The 23,177-nt window shown below is 42.1% G+C and overlaps 1 protein-coding gene across 1 annotated transcript in view; it reads right to left on the bottom strand.

The window, feature by feature from the left end:
- The window catches only part of DCBLD1 (discoidin, CUB and LCCL domain containing 1), a 49,034-nt gene that overhangs the window by 23,920 nt on the left and 1,937 nt on the right, over window positions 1-23,177 (bottom strand). Inside the window, 1 exon segment of the mRNA XM_076333477.1 lies at window positions 8,312-8,524. Within this exon segment, the coding sequence (XP_076189592.1) occupies window positions 8,312-8,524 (213 nt within the window).

Below are 23,177 nucleotides of genomic sequence, written 5' to 3'. Positions count from 1 at the left end.
GATCAGGGTTATGTGTCTCCTCCAGTAGCATGTCTACATACGTTCCAGGTAATTATACAAACAAATCACACATGTAATAAGCAAAAACAATAAAATAAAATAAAATAAAATAAAATAAAATAAAATAAAATAAAAATGTCTAGACACATAGAGTTGTATAATCCAAACGAAAGCCAATAATTCAGAAACAATCAGCTTAAGAAATCAGCATGCAATGCCTAAAGACAAGTTTCTACTCTTAAGTAATAAATCCAAGAAGTGTTACCAGGCTATGGTTATCTTCTGCCAAGAGCAGTTGTGGTGTACTGAGAGACTCCCATAGGTAGCTCAAAACTAAGGGTGCCTAGGATTTATTCCTTAAAGCATATAGAAGCAAGAAACAGTATCCACTGAAGGAAGGAATTATTTCCAAAAGTTTATCAGTTTTCTGCATAGGTTTGGGGGGGGGGGGGGGGAAAAAGAGGCATCTATTAATACTACAAAACATTCACTTGTTCTTTTGCTGCAAACTGAGGAAGCCATATTTCAGCAGGTTTCTTCTCAATAATTCAGGTAATACCGTATCAGCACGACGCTGCCAGGTCTTCAGACTTGCGTGAGATCTAGCGGTTTATTTCTGTGCTGTCAAATACAGAAATGAGCACTGAGAGGTAGAGTTTAGAAAAAAGTGTAAGCGTTACCTCACCCCTCTCTTGCTGTTCTTAGAAAAACCCATCAGATACCGACTTGGCTTAGAGGTTCTTTTCTACCTGAAAGAACTAGAGACATGTGCAGCCTATTTTTAGGGAAAGGTGTTATTCCACTCTTTTCAGTGCTTACTGTGTTTAAAATGACCAGTGTAAGCACCTTTCTAATTTGATTTAGCCAATAATATTGTTTTAGGTTTAGCAGCACCTCTCTCCATTTTGCCAAGTTTTTGCAGAGTGGCCTTTTTAACCTCGAATTCTCATTTCCTCCCTAATCAATTTATTTCACATTGACAGTTTTCCAAGAAATTCCCCAGGGGGACAACTAGTAATGCTTAGAAAATAAAACTGATTCAGGGTCAAGACAATTATTTGGGTTCGGTTTTGACTGATGAGAAAATTTTATGCTTTCATCTGTTTTCTAACATTCTTTAGAAAAATAATGTCTTTGTTTTTAACCACACACTCTTTCCGATGCACTCCCATACAGCAGTCCTCCGTTTACTTTAATGTTGTAAAGCCAGAAGCGAAGGGATAGTCTCCCAGGGTCCCTGCATTTCAGCTTGTAGTATGCCTGAATTAGACGCACTTTTTATATACACAGTAACACCCAGCAGATTTGCTCTCCATTGACTTACCTATTACCTTGAATACGTATATGGTGAGATTTTATAGACATTAGAAGATTAAAACCAATCAGCGTCTGTAGACTTTAGACTTCATCTGAAAACTATATTTACTAGTCAGTATTTTCCACGTGCAATTGAGGTGACAACAATACTACTTTATTGTCTACTATTAAAACTCATACGTGCTCCCTGTCTTGTCTGTCCATTCCACCTAGGATTTATTGATTTCCCTAGGCTGTCTATATGAATACTGTAGAACCATAGCGGAGAGGAGGGATGATGGAGGAAGCCTTGGTTTGTGTCTGGAATGAAAGGGAGAAACTTGTTTATAGGGCCCTGTTAACTTTTACTGCAGCATTTGGACTTGACTCTGGATAAATATTTAATTCCTAAACCTGGGACTAAGCCAAAAGTTTTTTAAGATCCCTTTTGAGAACTGCCAGATCACGTTATCAGTTTTTCATCTTCTAATGTTAGTTGTGAGGTGGGTTGTTTTGCATATTCGGCTTGAAAAATGAGTCATGAACGCTGATCTCTCTCCCTGTTTCCTGTTAAAGTGAGTCGGCTGGAGCTCTGCTAGGGTAAGTAGGCAGGATTATTTGGTTTGTTTACTAAGAACAAAGAAAAGAGTTCGATTTAATAAACAGATGTGTTACATGTCATGAAACTGAGTAGGTGTTCTCCACATTTCAGTATTACTACATCTAGATGCCGGGGCCTTTTCTTCTTTCCTTGTCTCATTAATGAGTTGACCCAACTGTGGTTCCGTCTGTTCATGCCAGATTCTTTTTTTTTGCATATATACATACACTTAAAATTCTGCAGGAGAGCTATTACGGGCCTAGGGATTTTGAATGTACCTAATTTAATATTCTCTATAATTAAACTAACATTTAATGCCTTTCATCCAGAATTCCTGATCTGTTGGTATGGTTTAAGTGGCTTAAACGAAATACTTTTATTTTGGAATCACTGTCTCCAAGCAGTATTAACATCCTGCAAGATACACGGTAAATTGTCTCGTGGATATCCTTTGGCTGGCTCGCCTGGAGACTGAAGAGATTATTTTACGTGTTGTTTATTTTTTAAATGTTAGCAATAGTCCGCTGCTTTTGTCTTTTTCATAATAGTGTTGTTTTGCAAATCTGATGATCTTTACAGCATTGTCTGGTTTTATGAAGTCTAGTTTACTTCTACTGTCAACCAGGCTCTGGCATATTTCCTGAAATTGCTTTATTGAATTATGTTCCTTCATTTTTTCTACTTCCCTTAAGAAGCGCTGTGCCTAGAGGACTCTGCTCTCACACCAGCTGGCAATGCCTACATGCCGTTTGTTTCTGTAGTTCTTAATACTTTCTGCCTCTTCTCTAAGACTTCTGCTTCTTTTTAAAAGCAATTCTGTCCCTCTTTAGCTATTGCATGTCCGGTTCATTCTGCTTGTTCTGCTGTCAAATTCCTCAATGTCATTTGAAATCTGGAGTTTGACACCTGCAGAGGTCTTTAAGGAACTCAGTTTAGGTATCAATTCGTAATGCGCCCTCTTCAACAGGGAATCTTCAAGATTCTGCAAGACATTAGTCTTGCAGAGTAAGGCATGGCTGACGAGCAATGTGTAGCAACGATCCCATGGATCTGCCTCTCCAGGATTATCATTTCCTAAGGAGTTTGTCTGAAGAAAACAATGTTTTAAATTGTGATCCTTATATTCAGTAGCCTTTTCTCAAATAAAGCAATTTGGAAGTACCTCAGTAGCTGGGGAAGGACAGGGGATATGATGAACATGGATTATGCTTGCTTCACTTCAAAGCTAAAAACTCAGCCAGAGCGCAAGTCTTACACAAACAGCTCACAAAACCAGCAAAGATCTGTTGTATGAAAACATCTGCATTCTTGCAATTCGTCTCCATCCCACGTTCACACAAATGCTTCACTTTCATAAGCGGTAACTCTTCCTCTCCCCCTATCAAGGAGGAGAGGAGAGAGGAGGGAGACTCTTCTTTGCTCCAACCCTGCCACGCATGCTCAGGGATAACCAGCGTCACCCTGCAAGGATGCGCCAGGAGATGAAAAGTGCTGCTCTACGCCCTTCTTTGTAGGACGTGGGGAAGGTGGTGTTTAATACTCAGTAGACATGAGTTGACAGAGTAGTCACATTTGTTAGTCAGGATGAGACAGCCCAGTCATTCAACATTTAACTCTGTGCAACACAGTCTGACCTCTGAGTGGTAAGCGTTTCTCATTTTAGGAAAAACAAATATAACTTTCAGTTAGCGTTTCCAAAGGGTTGCCAAAGACTGTGATAAAGGAAAGGAAAAGGCATCCAAGTAGAGTCAGGCTGGAGAAGTAATTACAATTTTAAAAGGGAGGGTCTGGGCCCCCTGCACTGGCTGTAGGTCTGCCTGCTTGACCTCAGGTGAGATCCCCTACTTCTAACATGCCTGTGGTTTTAGCCAAACCCAAAGACAGAAGCACAGCAACAGTTAGGGATCCTTAGTAAAGAGCTGTAGCTGTTTAACAAAAAACACAGAAAAATACACAATACAGTTTATGCAGCTAAGAGGAAAAAAGAGTTCATTTGATAAAAGAAAAGAAGACATTCTTTGTTGCGTAAATCTTTCCAAAGCTGAAACCTCGGGATACTGCAACCACTCAGGCGAAACCCAACCGTTAGAAGAGTTCTGACTGTTAAGAAACTGCTTGACTTGATCTTCAGCAAGAACTTGTCTGGGCATTTCACTGGATTTCCTGAAATACCGGGAACAATACTGTAATAACAAGTTTCCTTTGAGGGGCAAAAAAGAAACCTGGACACACCCTTTATTCAAGCAAGATATTTATTACAATACACAATAAGGAAAGACTGGTTTGATGAATCCCGTCAAGTCATAATGACAGGTGGGAGGCATCCAAAGGCGCTGGGTTCTCCTGCACACCCACACACGTGTGCACACATGCACGAGCGCACACTCACTCTCAGCAGCCGACAGACACTCACACATCAGTAAATGCTCAATTTGTCTAACAACCCTTAGTGACTGGGTGCAGGGAGGGGAAAGCATTTTCAGTAATTTCTCTATCTATTTCATGCTAGTTACCGGCTGTAAATTATGCAAGAACAAGTTAACTGCACTAACTCTCCAAATTATTACTAGTCACTCAGCAGATCTGACATCCACCCCAGAGGAACACATCAACCTCCTACTGACTGCAAGTGAATGGAGAAGTAAGTAGGCACTTATCTCTTCCTTAATCTCTCTCTCCAGTCAAGACTGATGATCATCTCACAAAATTAAGGGAAAAAATACTAAACCATTAGTTGGGGAAAGAGAGGGAAAAAGGCAAGAAAAAAAGGTCAAAAGAGGTACAGAAATCTGATAAAGGCATGAAAAGAAGCTGACTAAGAGCAGTTCCTGTTGAACTTTTAAAACATTTATGTTACACCTTCATAAGCAGTGCAAGTTGTGTTCTTGAGAACTACAGGGACCACGTGTTTAATCTTGTTTTCACATATCCCTTTAACTAATTAAAAACTCAGAAGCTCTTATTCAGAGCTCAGTATTTTTAATATGCTCAGATAATGCAATTAACTTGAGAAGAAAAGCACTTCAGTAAAGGTTGCACCTTATCTACACTGTGAGATCATGCTTCACATTAATTTTTATTCTAGATTCCTTTTATGGGACAAAACCCCACATATTTTCATCCAGTGCAAAGCTATTCCTTTGAAAGAGAACATTATAATCTATTTATTTCTCCCAGAGACAACACATGCAAAGCTGTGTTAATATTTAAAGGTTTGTCAGACAAAGCTGACTCAGTTTCACCAAAACTGGTGTTAACTGGTGTTACCTTTGCTGACTGATGATTAATATTTTCACATCTGAGTCTGGATACAAAGCTAACAGTTTGAAAGAAAAGACTTGCTACAGCGTCTTTCCTCCAGTGAACACTGAAGAAAATAGCGTGCAGAGTAATAACCCAGAGATAACAGCGTTCAGCCACTTTATGTCTCCAGTTTTAGAGCTTCATTAAGATTATTTAATGACCATCTTTTGATGGCAATATTGGAGAAAACTAAATGCAATGGCTGCCTTCACAGGTCCATCAAAGCTGAGAAGTATCAAAGGTGAGAACTGTAGTGTCATGTTTGTGTCCCAGTTGAGCAGGGAGGCTTTAGTAGATCGTCATACACAACAAAGATACATGCTTTTCTAGGAAGGAATTAGATTCATGGTACTCGTGTCAGCCCACAAAATTTGAGGAATGCCCTAAATTTAAATAAAACTTGCATCTAAGTGGTCTAATCTGTAGTCACCGACTTACGAATGTGAAGAAATCAATGTTATGGCTAACATAAATCAAAGTAATCCATTCATTTGTATATAACAGCTTCCCTTTACTGCATGGAACATAAATACCCAAACACGAATTGAGTTACTCCTTGCTGTGTTGCATGAATCCCAGCAGAAGGTTACAATGATGAATGAATCACAGTTAAATGTAAAGGCAACATGTGGGAGAAATCTGAAAGGAAAACAATACTTTGTCATCTGAAGACTTGTTTACACTAATTTTATATTTACATGCACAATCTAGGTTTTGCCTCTGCCCAATTTTCTAAGCTTCAGACACGCTCCTCAGTAGACGTTTGTACGCATACTGACATTCACTCTCTTGTTTTCTGTAGAGTTGAGGAGACCAGCATGGTATTTAAAACATATTTCCCTTTGGACCTTATTGTCTTACAATTGCAAACCTCTTAAATAAAGAGCAAAGGCTGCTTGGCTAATTTGAAACGTGAGTAATATTCACATTGCCAGCTTTCATACTTAGCTTTTTAGGTTTTCCTTTTTAAACCCAGGTCAGATACGGAAAACATGCGAAGATTAGTTTTTAATTAGTCAGATGTTTTCAATGCCTGCAAAATCTTTTCAACTCTCCATCATCCTATGAAAGGATTTTGATAGCAAAGGTCAGTATCTTCCTGGCCAAAGGGAAGATGTTGACCTGCCTGTAGATGTTCATGAAGAGGGGAGGGTTCCGAAGAGGAGGTCTGGGCTCAGAAACAGCTACCTAAAAGGACACTTAACAGACTGAATAGACTTAGCAGTGCTTACTCACAGAGTTCTTTTGCTTACATTAATGCATATTAAAACCCAGAGCTATAGCAAAACTATTGAAACAACTCACTTAGGGAAGATCTAATCTCATCTATGAATTCCTGTGTCTTTTAAAACACAAGCAGTATGGTGAATGTATGCATATAGCATGATTTCCACACTGCTGTTCTGCACGGATTTACCTGAATGTAGAGCACAGACTCTGTAGGTATGTTAGTAGGAAAGTCTACAGTGAGCTGCAGACCACAAAAACCATTACAGATGGTATGTATGCCTAAGCTATAAAACGTGTTTAATCAGATACGAGCAAAATCTGCTAATTGTGCAGTTCGTTACTGAGAATGCAAATTATAGTCCACATGCATCAGACATTACCAATCAGGTCTGAAAATGGGTGTGGGAATACTTTAAAGAAATTCATTATATGGATTTGATTGCATAACACACAGGTATTCTGTGTTTACAGGCTGAATAACTGCAGGACTGAACTATGTGAAGATGTCTTCAGGCAAGAATTTCAATCAACATCCAAGCTTCATTTTTCACTTCAGAAAACAATATATCGATTTATCCTTGTTTCCTAGAAAAGCCTTTGATTAGAAATGTCAAGATAGCATCGATAAAAATTATTCAAATATATGATAATGCAATACTAACCACCTATCTCTTACTGCCAAGTACAGACAGACTGCTTCAAGTGAACACAACTCATTACTTACAGTTCTGAAATGAGGTAAACAACATAAAAAAAATCCCAGCACACACAAACAGAAACGTTCCTTATGCCTCAAATCAAGCTTCATGCAAGGCTTAGATATCGACATGTCACTGCCCACTCTTGGTGAAGGCTGTTTCAAAATGTAATACCTCCCTTATGAGAACAATAATTACCTTTACCTTCGTTTGTGAGCAAGGCTGTAATACCTCACTTGATCTTATCTCACCAGATGAGTGATAGACCTATCATGCTCATGAATGAAAGGCAATCAGCCCTCCTTACTACTAAGATATCTTATGAGTCCCGAGCTTAGGAGCACCACACATTTCACTGAGCCAAGCAATGAGCTGGGTGACCTGGAAAACCTGCAGAGGCTCCATGTAGCTCATCTCTTCATTGTCTTTTCCCATTTAATCCATTCTGCCTGTGAAGTCCAGTACAGCTACAGCCCACTCCCAGCAGGCAAAATTTTACGAACTGGCAATTCACATGTTTATTTCTGCATTGTGGAAGTCCCTGCAGCCCCATGCCTCTGCCTGGATTTAAATCTGACTTCTGAAAAAGGGCACACTGACTTGAAAAGGGGGTTGACTCTTCTAGAAAGAGCAGATCAAAGTTTCAGCAACAATAGGTTGAGAAAACCGATTTGAGGAAGGCCTCAGGTTCTCTCTGGGGAGGATCCTGTTGTCGTTATGATAGTTTTAAGTGCAAAGCTATAGTATATTTACTCACTTATCTTCCTGTGCAAATCTCTTGCAGGAGTGCAGACTGGCTGTACGCATTTAAGTATTAAAGCCTGTACATTAGCAAAGGTTATCAGTGACTAATAGCTAGCAATAATAAAGGTTATCTCCTCTCCCTGTCCTGAACTGCCTAGGAAATAGAGACATGCAGAATCGTGAGCCAGCTCTTCCCCTACCTGAGAAGCATACAGGGCTGATATAGATCCACGTACTTGCTGTACTAAAGCTGTGATAGTAGAGCTCCACAGGTCTGAGGGCAGAGCCCTTTGGGGTGGATGTGCCAGAGCTGGGCACAAGCCCCCGTGGCCCCGGCAGCCCCTCCGCAGCGCAGCGTGGCAGCACCCCCAGTCTTGGCAGAACAACACTCACACTTCTACCAGTTCAGGCATTGGCCATTGCTTTATTTTTTACATACCGTGCAATGTTGAAGAGCTCTGGATGGTAAGGTAGCTGGATTCGCATTTCTGTGATTCGATATCCAGGTCTCCAATTTTTAAGATGAGGCGTTTTCCCAGAGGCACCTGGATTTTCTTTTCGCAAAGAGTGTAATTTGGGTATGTCCCAGGATAGTTCTTGGATGCCAGGGTCCCGCTGTCTTGATACATCACCATGTGCCCACATCCATCCCCTGCAGTAGGAGGAGAAACAAGGAAGAGAAACAAAACGTATTCCTCAATAAAAACCGTGTAAGAAAATACTGGCCACATAACCATGTCTCACATGCACCTCCAGCTTTTAAAGAAGTATTCTGTAACAGTCCATCTCAGTTATGCTGTTGTTGGAACACAGGTAACTAAAATAAATACAGTCATATTTCTCTTGTAAAGCAGTAGAAAGGAGGGTTGGAAACACTCATGAACTAAGATGTATTTGATAGTCCTGTACAAACAGAGTCTCTCTCTGGCTTTCTGTTTTACAGCCAAACCCTACTGAAACCCTGAAGATGCAATTCCACATGTAATAGGTAGGGTCCTTCCTTAAACAGTTTTGTCCCAATTATCATTCCACATTTTATTTCCATAGGAAGAGCCGTCAGAGAGAGAGTAACCGAATCATACATGAAAGCACAGACATGATTTAACTATATACTATCATGGACCTGACTCATCTTACTTTCCTGTTGGTTTTCTTGCGCCACTTGCACAATACAAAAAGCACAGGGGACGAGTCAAAGGCACAAGAGGGGCTTCAAAAGTGGAACATGCATCGTTAATGATATGCAGGCTTCTTCACGGTAGCATGCCCGGAGATGTAAGTGCTGCCGCCTCCTTGCTCGAGGGGTAAGGGTAGGCACCTGCAAAGTGTTTTTTCATGGCGCTGTGTAGGAGCAAGCTCGGCTTTGGAGCCTTTCCTTGGTGGAGAGGCATCTGAGGAGCAGCTGCAGCAGAACGTATGACAACAGGAAAAGGCACATGGAAATACATGGGGGGGATGTGGGGACTGACATGGAAAACAGGAAGCATCCATGGGGGGGAAGGAAGTAGGTATCAGATAAGAGACCTTGACTACTAAAGGAAGCAATTTTTAGTGAACTATTTAAAAGTGTACTAGTAAATTAAAATTGATATATTAAAGCTTAAGCCATTTCATTCTGCTGAATCTTCCAAATAATGGAAACTACTGCAATAGTGGAACTAGTCCCATATGTACATGCATACAATAGGCAGTCCTCAGTTTTAGGTCAGTTAGGACATAGGCACTCTTTACATGGGAGTCTTGTATACTGTTACCCTTTATCACTGCAAAATTGAAGTCAGTCCTAGAAGTGTTCATAAAATAAAGAATCCTGCAGAGCTGGGAATTCACAATGTTCACTTCAACTACCCAAAATTTTACTTTTGGGGATATTTTGGTTAAACTGTTTTGGTCTGTTCATTTTAATTACTTTCTGAATTTCCTTCCACAATCACTAGGAGGAACAAACTTAAGATTTGATAAGATTATTTAAAGGTGAACAACTAGAAATGAAGTGTTGATAAAGAAACGTGCCATACTGGGAGTTGGGGGGAAAGTGGCATGCTGTGCAAAGATAAGCTCCAAGTTATCAAACTTTGGCTCGCTACTATATAATTACACTGCCATTTCATCCAACTCACTCAACCACTTTTTCACAAGCAACAGCATTTATTTTGAAGCTTTATCATTATGACTAGCTTTGTTGCCTGCTATTTAATTTTGTTGCAGGTTCATGCTTGGAATAGAGGTGAATAGGAGACACAGATCCAAAATCATATCACCATAAAACATATTAAATATGTTTTTTCAGATCCTCTTGTTCACACTTTAAAAAACATCTGTTGTTCAAGTTTGTTATCCAAGCTCTATTGATTTCAGAATGCATAGGAACATACTCAAGATGAAAGGCAAACTGGCCTCTTGAGCACATCATCTTTTTAATGAAAACTTTCTGCAGCAGGAATAAAAACATAAGAAGCAATACAGTACATGAGCTATCAACTTTCTGAACCCAGACAGGGGTCCACAGAGGTCCAGGCAGTGTAAAACTAGATCACTTCCAGCAGGACACAGGACAACCTTGCTGCCTGCGTAGCCGACTGCTGTGTAGTAAAAAAGAACTGCCCTTGGCCTTTAATTTAAGCTGCATGTTTCTGACTGCAAGCATTTACTTTAGCTGGGTTGATGAAAATAAAGTAACTACAATCTGGAGCTTGGTTTGCAACTTATCCTTATTGGGAAAGAAAAGGGAAAACAAAGGGAAAAGTTACACAACAACAACAAAATGTCATGGGGACGAACTCCTTAAAATGAAAAGTCTAGTGTTCACATGGTCTTCATCTCGCTGGGCTACGTTCTGGCCAGTATCACCTTGGTACAATCCCAAGGATCCTTTGTTGCACAAAACTCTCCTCAAAAAGCTGAAAAGACATTGCTATCATGATAAGACCCTGACAACTGTCCAGGTCACAGAGCATTATACTTCTGCAGGAAGCGTACAGGCAAAACTGTGCACCAGAGATCTCAGCCTGCCATCCTCCTCTGTCGAGGTTATACGAGGTCTTGTTCCCAGGGAAACTCCTTTTTTTAAAATCTGCCTTTGAGTCAGCGTTGAAATGTATTAGCACCAGAACATCTTTTGAGCAAAGAAAGCATAAATGCTATTTTCCAACTTTTCAGTGGTGGACCATGGTCATTCAAACACTCCAACTGATGAGAGGCAAGCGCAGCATCATCCTGCACCTGTAACGTCCCTTGCTGCCTCTGTTCTGCCTGCCTTCCTCAAAGGAAAAAGTCATGACAAAAGCTTGTTCGCTACCAGAACCAAAGCAATGTCCAAAACATCAGACCAAGTCCTAGTATCTATTGCTTCTTACAGAGAAGCCTGACTGCAGCTCTAAGTTTTGAGTTTCTCAGCAAGTTTACCAGAGCAAAGAAAAATCTTACACTGAAATTTGCTGGAAAATGCACCCTAGGGAAGGAGTCTGAAGGTACAGAGGGAAGGTAGAATAAAACTCAGGATCTGATAATTCATTCAAAGATATATTTAATGACTAAATGTAGCAAAAAAACTTAGAAATATAACCCCACTGTACACCAAGAGCTCAGAAATGGAGGCAAATTTTAAGAAATTCAAAACGTATCCCTGTTCACATTTTCAAATGAAAAATGTGAACAATACTACCATTAGTTTTGTTTTTATAATTATTTTCCACATGAAGTTTTGATTTTCAGTAGAAATGTATTGGCCAGACTTCAATACACTGAGCTTAAAACACAACTGCTTGTCCTTGTGAAGGTTTAAATACCTGATGTCACACCCTTTTCTATAGGCACAGCTCTTCTGGCTGGAAATATGTGTATTCAACCAGTCAGTTCAACGCAGGGCTTCTTGCTGACACTTAATTTTCACTTAGCATTACTTCTGAGAACTGCTTTCTATCACCCCGTTTGGCAAAAAGCTGACAACCTTGCCTCAGACATCCAGGTTTCATCACTTCTCACTGGATGGGAGCAAAGCAAAATATTTGAGCACAAGGTATTCAGCAGCCAGAAAGTCTAAACATGCTTAGATTTAATAAAATCTCTCCTCAGCACCAGGAGTTACTAAAAGCACATCAAACATGCTTTGTAATCCAAGTTCCCATGGGCATTTGAATCAAGATCAAGATCGTGGTCTCTGGATTGCGGGCGCCCACTTGTTGGCCTACACTGAGGTGGTACCAAGGATCACACAGCAATGGAATTAAGGCTGTTTACCACAGATAAAAATAGTCTCCTGTGGCAGATGATGGAAATAACTCCCCAGGAAGCGAGAACCACGACCGGCACCTTCTGCCGCAGCAGCAGGCACACCTCTTGCACCTTGCCCTCTCTCACACGGTGCTCACCGAGAGCAGCGCATGCGCGTGAAACCAAACCTGGGACCCCTCCAGAGGACACCAGTGCATGCCCATGGGGAGAGGGCGAGAGGAGGTACCAGGTGGCTGGTGGGTAGCACCATTTCCCATCCTCAGACACATGCATGATGAATGTGCGTGGGACAAGGTGAAGGAGTATCTCCAGGCAGCTGCATCTGGGCTGGGTCTGACCACGGCTACTGGCTCATGGGCAGGAGGGACCCCTCCAGGACCTAACCTGCCCAGGAAGGCTGTAGGTGATGAAATCGATGCCCACAAACAAGCTCCGGCCCCACACTGTGAGCTGCCCTGGACACAGCCCCTGACAGATACTGTGGCTTTAGCAAAACCGTGGTGGTCCCAGAAGCAGCAGAGTTAGAGATCTCTGAAAATGATGCTGGTTCCTTGAGGTACCCTCCTGCCACCCAGAATTACTTGGGCTGTCTCTCTCCTCCCATCTCTTCCCAAGCCCAGTGCACAAGCCAAGCCCTGGCCTCTTACTCCTGCGCTCCCTGGGCTTTTTCACCCTTTGCTCACACGCACGGCTGGATGTGCGCAGCGCCTTCATCCAAGCACTCAGCATACCACCCTCCGAGTTAGGGAAGAGGCTACAGTTTTTCAAACACTATAAAAGTGCTATAAAAAGTTTCCATGTGCTGCACCTTTCACTAAACATGTTTATACCGCCAACTACAAAACAGTTACATAGCACGATATCAAAGTGCATTTTCAAAGGCATTGCTACAATATCCTGGCAGCAAACAGCTGCCTTTTTCATCCTTCTGATTCACCCTCATTAAGCAATTAATAACGGACTTGGACTCGCTCCAGTGCTAAATATGTGTTATACCTAGGTGTACTCATGCACACACCAGCGGCTCCCTGCCCTCTTCCACCCCACTGCACGAGCCCAGTCGGGCACCAGCATTTCTCTCTCCGCCTCTCTGGCTACAGGCTCCCGCTACCTGCCACCCCTTGGCTGCCGATCTCTTCCCACCACGACGAAGACCCCCAAAGTAAACTTATTTCCCTCTCTGCCTCCTCTCTCCCAGTTTGACATCCCTTTGGACGCCCACCTTCATGGTGGTGCTTGGGACAAGGCGTGCTCCCCTTACCCCACCCGGAGGCCAGGGCGCACAGCCAGCGGGGGGGCTGCCAGCCTGTCCTTTTTCATTCCCACTCCTCCTTCCCTTGAGAAAGACTGAGGTTTTATACCTAAATTTTGGATTCAACCAAAAATCAGTGTTTTCTGAAGAGTGACAGCTGCAATTTGACACAGCCAAAGCGAAGAAAACACCACTGAGTCGAGGGTACAGCTTTGCAAGCTCTGACGATAATCCCCATGAGGAGAAATGAGATTCGTCTCATCTTCCACGTTGCTTTCCCTGAAGTAATAACTCCAGCTTATTAAAAGATACAATAATAATTGAGTCAAGAAGAAGTTCTGTACCCGTGTTTGAAAGAAGATTCGAGTTATGCATAAGAACAGGTAAGTATCTAAAAAAGAAATCAACTCTTTCCAGTCAAACCTGTGCCCGCCCTGCTCATGTAGGATAGGAGAAAAGACCAGGGAAAAAGCAAGTTGTTTTGCCAGATGCCATCCAAATCCACTGGTGTGGTCTAACAACACTTTAGGTTTTCATACAGCTACTCTGACCTCCATCACTAACAGAATCATGCACGCTGCAAACATGAACAGGTTTGTACCTTCACCGCTTTCTGAGGTGATGGAGTAAAATCCAGAGGTAAGCACTTCAGCTCTAACCTCTCTGCTGCCAAACCTGGGTCAAGAGCATCAGCTCTTTACTGTGCCATTATAATGGAAGAGAGAGACCACCACGCAACTGGGACATAAACCCGTCACTTCTCCAGAGAACGATGAAAGATGTCAGACCTCTGTGCTTTTCCTGGCAGTGGTCTCAAGCAGGTAACAAAAACGAAGGGCAACATAACGGGCCTGAGGTATCGCTGGGCAGGCGAGTAACCCCAGTCCTCCTCCCTGCCTCCCCGGCAGCGCTGGGGCTGAGAGCTGCAGGTGTCATGGGGACGGCGGGGGGGTGACCACGCATTTGGGGATTTCACAAACCACCAATTTCAGGGCAGATGCCATTTACACCAGCTGAGCGGCTAGCTGAGCCATGTGTCTAAAGAAGTATATAAATCCCCAGCAGTTTTTTCAGAAGTCCAGCTTTACATTCTTCATAATATTTTGTGGATACAGCAAAAACTATTTTCAAATAATGGAAGAAACCACCGAAAATTAAGGCAAGTCTATAATCGTCTGAAAAAACAGTGACTGCAATCTTCCATGGCCTTTAAATAAGTGTTGTTATCTTTTCAACGGAAGAAGTCCCCCACTTTGCAGTATGCCCTACTGCAAAAGGAAAAATAAATAGTGTGTAAAGTTTGTCTTTGAATTTCATTTTAATTCATTCGACTCCATTAGGTTCCCAGGAAATATTTTAACACCTGTGTTGCAGCAGTTCCTCAGGACACCCGTTTTGCTGCCCAAGCTAACCAAGCAGTGGCTGGGAGGAGGGCTGAGAGCAGGAAGGGAAGGTAGAGCAGCAGAAGAAACAAAGCAACATTGTGGAGTGCTGATTTCGTTGCCCAAATTATTTACTTACCAACTTCAAAGGGATGCAAAAGGAGAAGGAGGTCAAACAAACCACAGCATGTTTTTCCCTCCTCTTCACAGACATTATTTACTGTAATGTCCCTCTTAAAGTAGGAATGAGAAAGCAGAAAATGGTCTCCAATTGGTTCCGCAGCGGTTCTATAAATCACAAATTCCCACCATGCACCCAGCTACCATCACCCCTCCAGCCCTTCGGGCTGCGGCTGGGGGCTGGCTTTCCTCAGGGCTTTCCTGAAGCCAGCCTCAGCAGATGCTCTGCCTCAAACATATACGAAGTTATTTTGGTAACCAGTTGGATCGCCATCATCAAGTATAGAAAAAAATCCCTGACAACCATTCTAAAGTGCCTTATCTAGCAAAGTAGCTTACAACCGTACTGCCATTTTTTCAAAGTTAAAGAGCTTTTTAGCAATTGCAGGCACAGCCGTATGCCAGTAGCCAGGGAAATCTTTCCAGCTGTGCTGACCTACATGGCAATGACTTTGCTGGATTGCCACAAACAGCCTGGGCAGCCTTTATTACCCCAGAAACTTCTCATCTTTGCAGAAGTTTGCAAAGACGAAAACCTAGCAAGACCTGAGATTTTATTTATTTAGCTGCTAAAATGTCAAAAGCAAGCAGAAATCTCCTTATGAGCAACTTCTTCCATCAACAGGAAGCCACGTTCCCCTAAAGAGGGAACTTTACACTCAGCAGGTTTGCAACCTTAACAAGTAGTAGAGTAAGTCTTACTTACACTAACAGATGCGAGCCAGAAACTCACACACTGAAACTCTTTCAGTTTCACTGTATCCGTAAAGACTTGATTAATTTTGCTGCTTAATCAAATAACTTTCTGGGCAGCAACCATCTCATCTGCATATACATCTTAGGGACTTGTGTCAGGATGAAACCTAACACTACCTGGCTACCCTTACGTATGAGACCTCAGCGACAAGGCGATTCAGATTACCATAGAATTGACAGTGCCCAAAGGAGAGAACGGCAGTTACAGCCTGGTAGTCCCTTTCCTATAAATTATTTATGAGGACACAGGATTATGAAGTTGCTGCATTCTGTAAAAAACAAGATCCAGCAACACATAAGGGACAAGGTTTACACAAAAAAGTAAATAACACCATACAGTTTTCTTGCTTTGCTTCTATTAAATACCCAGAAATAGTAGCAAACTAGGTTTGCCTTTGCTTTTCAGGATCACTATCTGGTTCCATCACAGTCTGTGAAAGACAGACAGTACCGGAGTACACGTCAAAAATAAGTATGTTTTAGTCACTGCTTCCAGGACTTAGGCAGTATACCCAAATGTAGCCCTCCAGAGAAGCGAGTTTCAGCAATGGAATTTGCTTTTTAGCACTCTAAATACAGCACTCTCAAGCTTGTGGGTGTGAGAAAACTTCTATGCCTTTTTAACTGCTGCAACAAAAGAGATCTGCATTTATTTATTTATTTATTTATTCCCCGCATAGCTGCATTTAGTATTTGTCAATGGTTTTGTTTTATGGATGTGGCGTATTGCTGTGATTGACCACCTCAATATTTTATTAGCCTGTGTGTTTTTGGAAACAGAAACAAGAATGGAGCTACACATTCATGGAAATTTCAGAGGAATCTTAAGCATAGGGTCCCCTTTTTGCAAAAGGAAAGTTGATTTTTTGTTTTCTAATAAGTACCTGCCTACTTTAAGATACACATCCACATTACGCACCCCAAGCGCAGAGGTGCTGAGAAGGCACTGAGAATTTCATTGCCCAAGCACTTGTTGTAACTGCATGCTCAGAAGGAACCTTGAAAGACGTGGGTGGGAGGACGGTCGTGCTCCTCCGCCAGCCACCCATGAAGAGTAACTCAGGACCCTGGTGAAGCTTCAGTGCTATAAAGGCTATATCCCACAGACAGGGGTTTCTTCCCTGTCCCTCTGCCCACAGCATCCCAGCAATGTGGCAGGGACATGGGGACACAGCAGGAGATGGACCCCCTCCGCCCCGGTGCTGGGGTCCCTCTGGGTTGGGGGGACACTGTGCCATTAGGGCATCTCCTCTGATTCTGCTGATTTGGGCAAACATGCAGTTGGATTTCTATTAAGGGCTTTTCAGGCAAAGTAGGAAATGTTAATCTTAACTGAGAGACAGATCATATATATGCAAATTGTTTGCTCTACTTTCTCCATCTGCTTTTTCCCCAGGTTTTTCCTCTTTGCTGTGCTTTACTGGAGATTAACTTACAGTATATAGCACCAAATTTGGACTGTGTGGGAAACATATGCTGCAAGCTCAGGGCCAGACTCAAATATTGGGTTGCACAGGAATAGGAATATTCACAGCAGTGCTAAGGACTGACAAACCCACAGGGACAGGAGATTCAGAGACATCAGGGTAAGGAGAAGCTGAAGCAGAGCTGTTCCAGTTACAGTAGCAGGTGAGAAGGCAAGATTTCAAAACAGCTTTAATTCGAGTAAGAGGAAAAGGCTGAACATGATAGAACGAAACCACCACACCACACACACCCCCCTTTTCTTAATATGTAATTCCCTTGTTAGTGTGATACAAGTCAAGCAAGACTGACATTTATCAATGATGAAGGGTGGTCTTTTTTCTTGCAATCAAACCTGTCCCGGCTTACTTGAAAAGTAAGGTTGCCCAGAGAGGGGGTGGATGCCCCACCCCTGGAAACATTCAAGGTCAGGTTAGACGGGGCTCTGAGCAACCTGATCTAGTTGAAGGTGTCCCTGCCCACGGCAGGGGGGTTGGACTAGATGGCCTTTAGAGGTCCCTTCCAACCCAAGCCATTCTATGATTCTATGAAAAATCACACATTCACCTTTTTGGCCTGTATGCCTAGGTGGAGTATATGATTTGTTAGGAAGGACGGACAACAGAAAGCATGCCACTTTTCTCAAAGCAGATTATGCAAACCCCCCATTTTCCCCAAGGTATAATATTATAAATATTATATTATTAATATATATCAAGAGAAAATTAATTGGTTTGTGATGGAAACAATAATTGCCATTTATTAGCAAGATGCAATTTTCTGTTTTGCCTTTTGACTCAGTCAACCCAAATTCTAGGAAACTAGCTATTTCCTCCATAGTTATTGCAATCTAACAACAAGTGGTTCCTTACAACTCCAGTAGAAACGGAAGCAAAAAATAACTGAACTAAGAGGAAGATACAGCCAAAGAGCCACATCAGGCTTCTGACCTGGAGCACTGAAAGCAAGAAACGCCTTTTTTCAGTATTCTCATGCAACCAGCCTGCCTGATACTTGTCATCAAGGTATTAACCAGAACGGTATGCTCAGAGGTTCCGTAAACCAGGAAATTTTTGTGATCTCTCTGGTTCATTGTGGTTACATATAGTTGCTGTGAAAGACATTTGAAATTAAAAAAAAAACAGAAAGGAAAACACCACACCATTACTTAAGTACCATCATGTTGGTTGTGGCACTGTATATGATCCACAGCGTCATTTCTGTGTCTTCTGTGACACGTTAATATGAGACTGCATAAAAGGTATTTGCAAATGGATGTGAAAAAATAGTGCAGAAGGGAATGCTTTACGCCACCCTGTGTATGCCACTTACACTGGAACTAAATAAATAAAATTTCATTTTATTTGACTGGGTTTTTTGATTAGCAGTAGTATCAAACAATCACATTCTCAAGTTTTGAAACAGGGTACAGCAGAAAGGTCTGAACACTTTTTCACTCATCTCAAGAGGGAATACCTCAGTGTAACTGCTCAATTTATTTTGATACAATATTATTTTGCTTTCCACCTAGAGAACACAGGGACTGAATTTCATCTAAAAAAAAAATAGCAATTCATTTTCAAAACACAAGCATTAGCACTTGTTGAAAATCAATAAGTTCTCAGATACCTGTTTTAAGGACCACGAGTTTAACTATGCCCCTTCTGTCTGTGACAAAATACTAATAGATCAGCAAGTGCTAACTCCTTCTTGCGTTTGAAAATATGAACACTTATGACCACCCAAGTACTCATCGCACGTGGCACGATACTTCATATTACAGCTTATGTATTGAAATTCTGTTTTAAAGCCTTCAGCTCTGCGGCTCCCAGGCATTTCAACTTCAATTCCCCTGTACCATGCTGACACAAGAAACATGGGATGATACAAACCCCCGGCCTTGGGAGCAAGCGGAGACAACAGGGAGGGCAACAGCTCTGGTGGTAGCCACAGACATTGCTGCCAAAGCCTCCCAGTGGAGGGGGACCCACAGGATCCTTGAATTTATTTTACAGGTTAAAATATATTTTTTCGTACCTGGAGGACAAAATGGATTTTTTTTGTTACGAGCTCATTTTACAAATGAAGCATAGCTGACTATTAAGTCAAAGCAACCCACCAACACAGAACTGGTGTGGCACCAGAGCAAAATACAAGTAAGTAGTTTCAGGCAGGAGCCGCACGTCTCCCTTCTGCGCGGTTACCGCAGCTGCAAAAACAAGGCTCAGCCATGTAACAAAGCCATTCTGTTCGGATGGGTGAAGAAATCCACCTATGTTTCCAGTGTTTTGAGGTCTCTCCTACTACACCATGAAGAAAAGTTTTGTTTGATTTCTGACAGGACACACGGGCCTTTGTATAGTATGAGGGATCGCATCCAGAATTCCCCATGTGTTTTTGTAATTTGAAGTAAAACAAATAAACACAATTTTTATTCAGTAGACATGAACATCTGGAAGATGACATCAACATGACTTCAACTTTAATGTCAAAGCGTTAGACTGAAATCCAATATCATTGAACAATTTGTGGTGGAAGTGCCAGAAACTTGAACATCACAGATTAAAACTGTGGTGGAAACAAGGTTTCTGCAGCAGCTGAGGGAAGAAACAACGTTTTAGAGCTTTACTAAATGCCTGATGAATATTATTGTAATTACAATTGCAGCTTGAGCCTAAATACATGATACTAAGTACCAAAATGAAGACCCTGGTCTTGCAGGAGGCCTTGAGTCTGGGTTTCTAGCCTTGCCCTGCTCTGCTTTCCCCATTTCTTCTCCTGTCCCTCTTCATGGCACTTGAAAACACCTTCACCGAAGCTCTTTGGAGACTGGCAAAGAGAACACAGCCTGGGCGCACTCATCCTTCCCTCTGCCTACGTGGAGGATCAGCGCGGAGCTGCCGCACAGGCAGCTGCTGCCACCAGACAGCAACCCCGTCCCATCAGGGAAACAGAAATAACGAGTAAGGTCGCACTGGGACTAGAAATCCTGCTCAGGGAGGATGAGAAAGTCCCACCACCACCAAACTAAGCCTTCACGTCTTGGAAGGAAACTCCCAAGAGGCAGGTCCTGGCTCTGTCGAAAGAAGAGACAGGGAGAGAGGGAATGAAAGACCAGTGTTTCCTCCTCGTAACACTCTCAGCTCCCAGGCTTAATTATACAGGATCCACAATCCTAACCATAACTACTGGCAGCCTCTTCATGTGCAAGTGTCCAGCCAACCTCAAAAACATGTCTTTAGCACTCACACAATTTTCACAGGCAAAAATCAGTTTAATTAGATAGTTCATAATTTATTCTGAAAGCAAAAATTAAGATATCTGTATACTCTTAAAACTAGTCAAACCACTATCCTTTTTTATTTAAACATCACTAGTAGATTGTCCCAGTTTGAAGTTTCCTACTCCCAGTTGTAAAGCTAATTAAACCTTTTGGGGAAGTTGTGTGCTCATTCTTATGCACTGCTATTAACATTTTTTTATTGCAGATAATTGGGATCCAATGCCATTCCACTGAATCCAGTCAGAAGGATTTTATTTTGATTTTGTCTGGCTTGTTTCATTCTTAGCAGATGGTACAAACCCATGTGTTGATGAGTAGATGCCACAGGAGAGCATCTGATCCGATACAGCCGGCCCCAAGCTACAGCGATGTCTATGCTGAGGACTTCAGTGCCCGCCGCCACTCAGGACCACACTTCTTGGCACGGTGTGTTAGCTCAGAGGGGCTTTCAAAACTATACTACTTCTGGTACCTAAAATGGCTTTGAGAAGGTACCTTAGGCATCTCTATACAGTAGCGTAAGCATCCTTGAAGTCGGTGTTTTTCAAACTGACTTTTACCGTGCTACACATGTAGCTCAAGCGGACTAAAAGTGACACAGTTTTGATAAATATAAATAAATGTATTTTTTCATATGCAAATCAACAAATATTTTGCATGAAATATGAATCAACAGCCGTGCATGTTACATGCTTGTGCAGGTAACAACCTTCCCAAGGCATCTTTTTCTCCCTCCTTTGTCAGTGAGACTCACAGTGGCCTCCCTGTCTCTGATATTGTTTGAAATATGTCCCCTGATAACCTAAAGAGAAGTACATATAAAGGGCTTAGAGCTATTTATAGCAAAGTCTGTGTGACTGAAAACATTGCAGTTTTCATGTGGTGGGTACACGCATTGCTTATGAACTGCAACCAGAAAACTGTTGCCTGCCTCTTCAGCAATTCTAGTCAGCACTCACAAGGCAAGATAGAGGGAGCCAGGGAAGGAAGCAGACATAAGGACAAAATGCAAACAAACTGAAAATTTACCAATCACTTATATTCAGAAACTGGAAGGGGGGGGGGAAGGGAGTACAAGAAAGTCATCTCTATCTGCATTTCAAACTGCTAGAAACGGGCATGCAAAGTGGATTAGCATGATCACACCAGTATTGTTCGGTACGGGTTTTGTACAAGCCCCTGAGAACAGGCATAATCTCTCATAATTACTGCATATGCTGCTGTCACATTAAATAACAGCCTTGCCTCAAAATGTTTAAAAGTCTACTGCCCATCAATTCTCCTGACCGGGCATTGGGTGCAACTGTCAACAGACCCAGGAGTACTGCAAGCAAAGTTCACGTTCGGATGCTGATCTGCAAATCCCACATGAACTAGTTTCATTGCTGTGCTTTATTTGAAGTGAAAATAAATGAGTTACAGCAAGAACAGTGGCTTAAATCTTGTTCTTAGAGTAAAATCCCCATTCCTCTTATGCCTTCCTACAAACAGCCAACCCTCAGGTCAGTTTTAAGTCCTACTGGCCAGAAGCGTAATAGACAACGACTCAGAACTCTGAGAAGAAAGGCTCGGGTTCAACTCTGATTTCTGCTGCCCATAATTACATGGTTCAAGGTCTCGCTCAATGAGACCAGAAGAAAAAACAGAGAACGCTGAAAGGCAAAGATAACGTGTTCAGGTTTGCCTCCCTTCTGCCTTGGGTTCAAACCGCTGGAAGGAGATTTTGAGAAGAGACACCAGGTCAGGCACGGCTGTGTGAGGCTGGCAGGCGGGGATCACGGTATATTTTGTAGTTGTCAGCAAAGAACTGGCAACCAAAACCACAAAAGAAGTTAAGATCAGCGTACGGCAGAATAAAAAGGGAGAAGAACCACCTTTTATTATAAATCCCAAAGCTATTTATTACTCGTGGACAGTCACGGATGTGATATTTGTCCTCAGGTGAGACCTACTAAGCTTATAAATATGTTTTAATTAAAATCAGTTCCCTAAACACTCAGCCTTTCCTATCACCATTCTATGAACAACAAAATTCCATGTTTCGTAGATGTCCTCGGACAACACACACATTTAACATATTTTCAAGAGCAGAAAAAGAGCTGACACCTGGGCTCTGCAGTCACACTCAGATATGAGCCATGCTGTGAAGTAACCGAGCCACAGTAAAAAAGAGGCCTTTCCTTAATTTAAAACTTAAGTAGGAGAACAGAAGCTGTAACAGCAGCTTCATCCGTGTTCTGTAGCATCCCTCAGGAAAAACTGAAGAGGAAGGTGAGCTGGTCGTAAAAAAAAGCAGGTTGTGCAGCCAGCTCATGAGAAGCCAGGAAAATGTACTACTTTATTTTTTTTAAGATGAGTATTTTTAAATCAATATATTTAAACCAGCGCATCTTTCTTTGAACCAGCTGGTGGGAGACACCAGTGGTGACAAGATACAGAATGAGCTGAAACTCGAGCCTGGTTCACTCTGGCACTTCTTGTGCTCCATTACAACTTCTAAATCAAGTCAAGAAGCTTGTGTTGCAGGAAGTTTGTATCCACTTTTCCTTATCTCCTTTCTCCACTGGTGTGACTTTAGAACACTTAGCCCCTAATTTATAGGGTAATATCAATAAACAAACAAATAGAATAACTGCCCCCTGAGGAGAAAGGAAAGACAGAGGTCAAAATCTCTTCTGCTTTCTAGACACTGGAGAGACTATCTTGTAAATCTGAGTTTGGTCCAAAGAGAACCAGGAAAAACATTCCTCTGTGT

The sequence above is a fragment of the Aptenodytes patagonicus genome, chromosome 3, assembly GCF_965638725.1.
Source record: "Aptenodytes patagonicus chromosome 3, bAptPat1.pri.cur, whole genome shotgun sequence".
Lineage (NCBI taxonomy): Eukaryota > Metazoa > Chordata > Aves > Sphenisciformes > Spheniscidae > Aptenodytes > Aptenodytes patagonicus.
The sequence above is the reverse complement of the archived record's forward strand: the minus strand, read 5'-3'. Positions and strand labels throughout refer to the sequence as shown.